General features: G+C 37.1%; 1 protein-coding gene across 1 annotated transcript; it reads right to left on the reverse strand.

Annotated features, from left to right (window-relative positions):
- On the reverse strand, positions 1-2,025 carry hoxa11b (homeobox A11b). Its single transcript, XM_052016356.1, has 2 exons — positions 1,377-2,025; positions 1-233 (listed from the first exon to the last, which is right to left on the reverse strand). The coding sequence occupies exons 1-2, from the start codon at positions 2,023-2,025 to the stop codon at positions 1-3; spliced, it is 882 nt and encodes a 293-aa protein (XP_051872316.1).
- Between the last annotated feature and the right edge of the window lie 7,799 nt (positions 2,026-9,824).

Genomic DNA, 9,824 nt, shown 5'->3' on the forward strand with positions numbered 1-9,824 from the left:
TCAGAGCAATGGATTCGTAGTGTAATATTGAAGACGGTCCCTGTTTAACTTCTTTTCCTTCATCCTCCTGTTCTGAAACCAAATTTTAACTTGCCGGTCGGTTAAGTTGAGCATCCGGGAAAGTTGTAGGCGCTTCTCCTTGTTGATGTAGACACTGAAAAAAAATTCTCTCTCCAGCTCCCTGATCTGGTACTTGGTATAGGGGCATCTTTTTTTACGTGTACGCTGGCCACCTGTAACAGGTAAACAGTGCGTTAAAACATTGATAGCTGTAAATAAGTGTAGCCAGTATTTTTCTGAGGATAATATATGCTTTGCCGTGAACAGGAAAAGCTGTATGCAGTTCCTACTTTTTATACAACTATGTTTTCCACCAATGCTTGAGATACAGAAAAGTTCGCCAAAGCATTAAAGCGCTTTTTCACATGTTGAATGGGCCTTGGAACAAAAGATGGCTGCCACGATTATCAGAATGGTTGTGGAACTTCTTAAGTTGAAGCTGTGATACTCCCTTTCCAAAGAGATACTTGAAATTATAAAAGGGCTTTCTGTATCCAGGAACTAGCTGCACTCTTTGTAAATAAATAATTTTGAAAGGTGAAACGCCCGAATATGAGAGCATTAAAGACAAAGTAAGCGAAATGCAAGACGTCTTATATTATCCAACATATTAAATCTACCTATCATTACACAGATGCTGGGAAACTGGAATTAGTTTTCTGAGTGGAGGGGGCTTTGTTGTGTGGATATTCCGTGCTGTAAAAGTCAACATAAGCAACCTCCAGAAGTAATATAGTAGCGTTAAGGCTGGGTTTACCACACGTCCAGCTATAAAATGTGATTATTAAATAAAATATGGTCACTCGGTCCTGAAATAAGTTCTCTTTTTATGATGGAAAGCTCCGTACTAAAGGTATTGCACTATTTATGCTGCTGTTAAAAACGTCATTTTGTCCTGTTATGTTTTAAAGCGGTTACTTATGGAACTGAATACAACCTATAAATAGAGTTTTTGTGTCAACACGTGTTTTATAGAAATTTGTGAGCTGTATCACGCATGGATCACAGCGGCCAAAATACTATTTTTTTATGAATGCACACCTAATAATTTAAATGATCAGATTTTTAATCCAAAATTCACTTTTTGAGGTGCTACTTGAGGTATTTTAATGCAGGGATTGGCTGGTGTTATTTCACGGCCAATTTCAGAGCGGAGCACGTGATCCTGTCATTTATATAAAAAAAAGTTTTGTTGGGAAATCTACAGGCCATCCATAAACCCCCTTATATGCTTATAAAACAGCACATAAAAATTTTAACAGCAGCGCGCGAGATCGCAAAACTTTCCTTCATAAGTAGGCACTGATTCTACCTACTAGAGTTGCTGCTTTTTTCCTCATTGTTGCCGGAAGAAGATTCCGGGCTGCTACTCCCGGGACTCGTCTCCTTCTCCACCGACACTCTGGAAGTCTCCGAACTTGAAGTTGCCGCAGACGGCACTTTACCTGGGCTCTTCTCCCCGCAATACTCCGACTGCTGATTCTCACTAGAACCGTAGGCAGTCTCGAAGAACTGATCAAATCCTTGCGGCAGAACACCGTTCCTACCCACCGGGTTGTAGAAGCTGGAAGACGCGTTGGAACTGGGGTGGTAAACGCTGGCGCTATTTTTCATTAACATCTCGCCCATGGTGCTGGCAGGCAGACATTCTCTGTGCATCAGCTCCTCTGCGGAATAGCAATGGGGGAGATTGCTTCTGTGATGCCACTTATTGGAAGGATCGATGGCATAGTCTCTGAAGGTAACTTCTCGCACAGGTTGAACCTGGGGGATATTAGACGAGTAAGAGTATGTCATGGGACGAGAAGCCGGTGTTTGGGGTAAAAAAGAAGGCAGGCTGGAGAAATCCGGACCCGAGACATAATAGGTACAGCTAGGCAAATAAAGATTAGAGCCACAAGAAACCCGCTCATCAAAATCCATCATCGCTTTCTTGGGGTCCCCTAGCGCAAGAATAGCTTGCATTCGCACAGCTAAACATGGTCCTTAGATGCTGCTGCCTCTTTGAAGCTGATCCGCGGAGTAAAAATTTGGAAACGTAAGCTGACGTGGAAATGTATCTCCATACATCGCAGGGACAAGCCAGTCATGTGACCAGATGCCTGGAGAAATTGACATGCATCACTTTGGATTCCCCCCTCGCACCAGGAGCGCAAAGCTCTTTACAACTGAGCTCTGCACATTTCTAAACGGGGAAAGGAAAGCTCGAATAATACTGTGAAGGTGTTCAAGCTTCACACCAGAGACGCGTTTGGCACATTTACTTCATGTCTCTCCAACAAGCTGACTTGATCCAAGAGTAGACATGGAAATAACTTATAACGATTTCCGCAGCAAAAAAATATATCAAACACTGCTTATTTTTTTAAAGAGCGATTTTCGAATTATCACACATACACATTGCTACTGGAGGAAAAAACCCGGGAACATTCGACATTTTATTGGAAAATAATCCCCTTATCTTCCCTCTTGTCACTTTAATGAAAGGCAACATGCTGCATATTTATTTCGGCAACACGACATTTGTGAATGTGTGGATAAGTACTAACCAAAACTGTGTCAGAATCTTACCGCAAATATGGTGAGAACATATCTTTAAATGAATAAATCATGATTTATCCGCCAATATCCCCTCTATTTTTAACCCCAAATATCCTCACCCCCACCTCCCCCTTCCACAAAAATAAAACATGGGAGCATAGAATCATTTGTACACCCCCACAAAGATTTAGGGAGGATAAGTTAGACTGACGACAAGCTCGAAATGGATGTGGGCTTGTTTGTGTCTTTGTGACTGTATCCAAATCGATATTAGGTTATTTTTCCTCATAAAAATTGAATCCGCACGAATCTGCCAAATGTGTTTCTGAAAATTGTTATGGTGCTTCTGATTTGAGGACAAATGGGACATGGTCACGTTCAACACCACATACAAAACCGGCGCCCTCTCAGCACAATTATATAAATCCGGTATCCATTTAGCTGGAGTTCAAGAAATATTACCGAAAGCAGTCTAAGATTCAACCAGTCTTCACATTTCAGACGGAGTTCTTCTGAACATGTTGTTCACGACAGAACGCTTGCAATTATTTGGGAAAAAAAAGTTTAGGATGAAACAAGGCGTGAACAAAGCGGAATAAAAATCTGTTTGACATTGGCCGTGGGCACATTATTCTATATTTCTATAAAATCTCAACAAAGTCACATGAATAAGAAGCAGAGTTATATTTATGTGACTCAGATTAAATAAACAATGGTCTTAGTTTGGCGAGGGATAGATTAATTAAAGAACATCCAATAAAGTGCATTTTATTTAGACATATTACCACCGTCTAACAAACTGTGTGGTTTAAATGCACACTAAGAGTTTGAAAGCCATGCAATGAATCCTGGTGCTGTTGAGAAGAATGGTACCATAGATAAGAGTTGAAGTTAAACTTTGCTTTAAGAATTTGTCACATATTAGCTTATTGCTGTTCCAAAAACAATCGCGCAGTGCCAAAACAAACAGGTTTCCTGGGGATAAGGACCTTTGCCATAAACATTTGCCAGAAAGACCTAACTCTAAATTAAGTTCCGTGCACAGTATCTTTACGAGCAACCGTGTTAGTTGCAAGTTAATAATTTAATCTTTTTTTCTGATTGTTTCGTTACGATAAGTGCACAGCACTGCTATGAAAAGTCTGCAAAATACTCGAAATGCAGATTTTACTTATTTTTCTGGCCCGCGCAACCGAATAAATCACTAGCTATGAAAATAAGACTATCTTATAGAAGAGTAATGCTAGATTCCGAAAACATCGAGAATATTAATAGCATTTTCGAAGCCATAATTTGTAACAAGGCTTTGCAATACTCAGTGTTAAGATTCTTTGTGCAATTCAACCGTTGGTCAACCGCTTATCTCTACGATAGACTCTGGTACACATTTGCATTTTTATTTAACTTATGTACATTTAAAATATATATGCACGGAATAGAATGAAAAAGTGAAGCTATCCTGTGATATTTGACAATTTGAAATTAAGATCCAAATTAATTCATATTCAGCTGTTTAAAAACAATTCGCGATGGGATAAATTTAGTAACTGTGGTCAAAACTGCAGATATAAAATGTAAAAGTTCATGATTTTTAAAAAAATGAATGAAAGTTCAGTGGGAAAGTGACACGATCTGTCCCGATACCAATGGACAAATTCCGACACTGTGCTTTTCATAAAATAACTAAATATAATCCGCCTACAAGAACCGAGAGCGGTTTAGCCTGACCTGTGGTTTTAATAGCAGTTTTGACAACCAGCTTTACCAGACGCCCGCATAGACATTGTAGCTGACCAGGGGTTAGCTAAAGACGCCACCTACATGGAATCCCTGACATTCCCAGCTAACGTGAGCAATCAGGCGTTCCCAAAAGCGACAAAGTCTTTGTCTGATAAAAATCGGACTGAATTTTGAAAGAGTAAGCTTTTTAGCTGGACGTTGCGCGGTTTTACTACCAGTGGAACAAAATCTAATTTCTTGTCCTTTTTCTTTCCTGCGAAAGGACTGGATTTTGCGTGCATGGATTGCTGTGTGCTTTGACGCAATATGCCTATAATTTTGTAAAGATAACAACAAAACAAAGTTACAGCTATTTAATAATCCTCCAAATTAAAAAGGGAAAGCTGCGATTGCGTTTCCGTTTAAATAAAGCAGAAAATGAGCTAAAATGCAGTCACTATCTTAATCGCTGCGCCATTTTCCAGCCATCTGTATTTCTCAGTTATTATATTTCCTCTGCAGTAAGTATAGTCCTTTTTTTATAGCTGGTTTTTAGTTATAGATTCAGGATGAAATTGAATTATTTTTTTATTTTTTATTGATCTTGCAGCTTTCAAGAACATAGTCAGGCAATGCTAAAGAGATAGTTCCAAAAAAATAAATATACCTACCTTCTTGATCTTTCATTAGACGCAAACTGCGGCCATTTGGTTGATATTTGATGGGAATGAAATCTAATGTAAATGCCGAAGTTTAAGGAGATCAGTGAATTATTGCGGCACAGGCTATTTTCCTGCAGGAGTCCAACTCCGTGGGAGAGCTGAGACCCGGATGAAGTTGAATTTCTTCACACTGAGGTGTACTTCGAAGCTTTGTTGAAGATATTGTTAGGAACGAAATCGGATCAAAACTTTCCGTTTTAAAGTTTGTTAACAAAAGGTAGTGCCAATATAAGATTGGGGTTAGGCGAGGTTTTCATTTGAGTTTTGCGAGGGCTTTGCAAGAGCGTGCAACCGACTTAACATTGAACTTCAACTTTGAAAAATGCTGTACAAGCGAAATGAATATACTCAAAAACAAGAGTTATATCATGCGAAGTTATTTTTTTCAGTACGAAAACATCTTAAGTCTACTGGTCGTCTTGAAAAGTAGATAAGTACTTGGATCATGGCCTGCCGCCACTTGTAAAGTAAATTGTGTCATTAATTGACTCGGACTGGAACAGTAAATGAAAATACATTTTGTTGTGTTTGGATTCATTCATTTTCAAGTCTCACTATCCATGTGGAAAAGCTGAAAACTATATTTTCAGCAAAGGCACTTATACTATCACTGTAAACCGAATCACTACGGAATAAAAACGGCCAGCCATATTGTTCTTTGCAGGTTTTACAAGGAATTGTGTCACATTAGTTCTTCATTTTTTCCCACGAATTACATTGGTCCGTAATTATAGTTGGCAAATGAAGCAACATATGTCTTAATTGCGTATAACAGCAGAACATTTTGCAATATTATGCCCCAAGCTAATCTTTTAACGCGGCGTATTTCAACACTTCTGCAATATTTCCTTTTGTCCCCCTAGAAGACAAATAAAAAGAGCATCTTCGCGCATAAAGAGAAATGGATATTTCCTGGTGTTATCTGAAATTTTAGTATGGAATCTTTCAACGACAGTAACTGCGGTCCTTTAACGGAATTTTTCCATTTTAATGTAATACCTACTTTAAATTACTGGGTCAAAAATAATCTGGTTTTGGAATTGATACAATAAACTGCGAAAGTTTAAAAATTGGAGCAATACCATTCTTCATTCTAAGCCAATGGTGTGAAATCAACTCAAATAAAAACAAATTCCTTCTTGATGATTGGGGGGTAGGGAGGCCTACAATGTCCTTTTTTTTTCCTTTTTCTTCAACCAAAGATATTCCGAGTCCCAAAATCTAAAATGAAGACGGTTGGCTTCAGAAAAGTGCACTTCTTTTGAACGAAAATCCATGTTGTTTTTGTTTTGTGTGCTCGCTTGTTTTGTCGCCTTGTTCAGTGGCACTGACAGTGACAAGACAACGGTAACTGGCCGCCATTTTTATGCATGATGTCTCCGAAATGTTGCACAAAGTTCAGTTAAATATTACAAGAAACTCACAGCTGAATACGAGGATGCGTTGCATTGATAAAAACATTCTCTTAACGATGTAAAAAAGAACAAGTCGGGAATTAAAAGGGTAAAGTTCCCAAGCGGACTGTTGTACTTGAATTTGAAAACAATGCCAGAGTTCTATTTTTTTTTATTTTAATTTTTTGTTGAACTGCAATAGGGTTGTTAAAATGACCATCACATACAATGCACATTGAATATTGCGGTCCATAATTGAGCAAAAATAATATTTTCAACTTGCTTTTCCAATATACTTTCTGTGCCCCATGAAAGCCAGTGAAGCACGGTAACGTATGCATATTTAATAAAAAGAAGGCAATGAAACCAAAACGCATCCCGCAATGTAAGTTGCAAATGAACATTTTATATTTTTAATTGCTTGCGAGAAGTCTGTCTTATTCTCCGAAATCAAATTCTTATGTTATGAAAGGTTTCCGTGTTTCTGTAGCATTTGCCATTCGGAATATCCCACTGCTGCTTTGGTAAACATGGATGATCTTGATTCCGATTTTAACCTGCATTTTTCCCCAATAAAATTCTAAAATTCTATGGCATGTTTTATTGTGACAATTTGTGCATTTTTTTCAATAAATCCCAAAACCTAGAGCTCAAAGGTGTCAAGTTGTCCAGTGATGCAGGGGGGAAAAGAACCCTCAGCGGTGGTTTTAAAGTTCACCACGGCAAAATAAATGGATCATTAATTAATATTGAGGCTTCTCTTCTGAACAATTGGACCTAACCGTCATAAAATTAGCGTTTTATTTACAAATAAACACTATGTTTCGCTTCCGAGCATTTTTGAGTCTATGATGTGCGAATTTATTTTGAACTATTAATTCATTATCGTTTTTGCAAGAAACGTGTATTTGAGATGCATTGCTGAGTTCACGGGATAGTTTTAACCTTAGCACACACAATTTAAGAAGTTGCAGTGTTACCCTTTTGACACAATAGTATTTCAGCTCAATGTTTAGGACTTCGAGATTCGTGAAGTATAAAGATATGAAGGTTGAGTAAAACCAATTAATAGTTCAGCGGCGAATTTCGGCAGTATTTTTTCCACGAAATTACATACAAGAAAGTGATGTTCCGTGCTAATTGACTCACCCTTTAATTACAATATATCAGCCAAGCCGAGCCTTACTCAATATTGAAATATCTACAAGGTATGGCAAATTTCACCTCAACTGTCGGATTTGAACTTGAAAGTTCCTTACTTTGAACTTGGCTAGTAGTCACCGATCGGAATTTCAGAACTCCTTTGGAAGGTACATGGCGGAAAATCTAGAACTATTCCCTTCATTTTCAGATGAATTCTTCCAGCGCTCTAATCCTCAGACTTTCAAGAAATAGCCGCCGCCTCAGAATGCACAGGTGCGGTGGGTTCGGAACATTTCCCGTAGCCTCATGTTAATCCAGTGCCCAGTTGGTACACTCAGATAAACACAGAAGCGGCAACCTCCTAATTGCACCTAATCTTTGGTGGGTTAGCATATTCCAAGCCGTGATGCAATTGTTTCCCAGTTGAACATTCAGGACCCACACACGTCGCGTATGCGCTCACTAAATCTGCAATATGACAAAATGTCTCAATCCCTTTACCTGAAAGAATATATAAAAAACAAAGTGAAATGCTGCAATTATGTTAAATGTCAACAACAGGGCAGGCCCGCGACTGCATGCGTCAAAGACGAAGTGAACAGCGTTATTTCATGAAAGCTAAAATTAACGAATTGCAACTGCATTTATTCTATGCTTTATTGAAGAGTTGTGTAAGTTACTTTGGAGGCTATAGTTCGGAATACGTTTAAATATATTTGTTTGTTATCCCGATTGCAGAACGTAATAAATGTTTTGAGCTCAATGGGCAAAGTTCAAACCACTATTTGCTGCTTCCGTTTTTAAATAACATTTGTTCACACAACTACGAATGAAGTTACTACTGGAACCCATCTGTCCCATTTAGAGATGGGAAGTAAACATTTTACTGCTAATTCGTGAAGTATTTAAAAACAAATCACATTAGCAAAGAAGTGAGAGCCTTTTCACATTCCGAATAGAGATGCATAAATAACACTTCACGATAATAAATATAGTTAGACAAATTGTGTACAGGGAGGAACATTTCTATCTGTATTATTTTGACAAAACATTAAAGAACACCACTGCACTATTAAACGACTGACTGCTAAGTCGATGTAAAAATGTATCACGGAAAACCATTCAATTGTCTATAAACTCTACCGGAAATTAGATTTACTTTCCGAAATAATGAACACAAATATTTTAATAAAATATGTTTGCTTAAAGTTTTATACAGAAGTTATTTTAATTGAAGGCACGCATTTGGCGTTGGAATGAATAATAATACAATTGAATTCAAACTTTCAATTAATACTCAGGAAAGAAAATCTCATAAATTGAATAGATGGGTGCGATTTAAAAGAAATTCTAAGTTATCATACAAAATATAATTTGAATATTTTGGGTGTGCGAATTTATGTTGTTAAATGTAATTATACTGATCTAATCACACATTTGTAATTTTCTAGAATGTAGATTGCGTTTATAAATATACTCTGTTTGAAATCGACATTTGAAAAGATTTTCGTGAACTGAAATACATATTCCCTTTGAAATGAATTATAACACATAAGACGCATGTTACCTTAATCTTTCCAAATGCTATTTGGAAATTATACAAAATTGGTTATCCAAAGGCGCATTCTACACGTGAAATGTTTTTTGCCCTAATTTGCAAAAAATAATACCTAAATCGTTATTAAAGTCCCGCATGTTTGCACGTGCATATGAATAAGCACATATTTTATGCTAATCTATTAAAGGATAGTTTACTTGTTGATATGCATCTATTAAAATGCAGAAAGCAATTCTTTTCATCTATTATTCTGTGGCGCGTAAACCGCAAAGTAAAATACCTGGGATTGTATCAGTAGTTTACGTATTATATAATCTTTTATTTTATGAAGCTCAGTTTCGTTTATGCACGGTATACTAGATACTTTACCGACTTACTATTGCCATATCATGGTATCTTATTTCCAAAATGTTCCATTTTCCGACATATATTGTCAGCAATGTCAAATCCAGTACACCCTATTTTTGAACTGCATGTATAATCTATTATAAACCAGAGTAAAGCAATGAATCAACCACTCATCTACATTCGTAATTTTTTATGTAATTAGAAACAAAAATTATAACACAAAGGTTCTACTTGATTTTTTTCATTCAGAAAATCAATTTATTTTTGAATTGAAGTGACGCAATAGTATTTGATGTCAATTTTTTAAAGTTAATTCAACAATTTTGAAGTTAATTTGAC

Source organism: Pristis pectinata, chromosome 5 (genome assembly GCF_009764475.1).
Source record: "Pristis pectinata isolate sPriPec2 chromosome 5, sPriPec2.1.pri, whole genome shotgun sequence".
Taxonomy (NCBI): Eukaryota; Metazoa; Chordata; class Chondrichthyes; order Rhinopristiformes; family Pristidae; genus Pristis; species Pristis pectinata.

Excerpts from the sequence above, each read along its gene's own strand:
- hoxa11b (XM_052016356.1), bottom strand. The coding sequence starts at position 2,025 with ATGCAAGCTATTCTTGCGCTAGGGGACCCCAAGAAAGCGATGATGGAT. Across the intron at positions 234-1,376 it reads GGAAAAAAGCAGCAACTCTA|GTGGCCAGCGTACACGTAAA; the intron begins GTAGGTAGAATC and ends TACCTGTTACAG.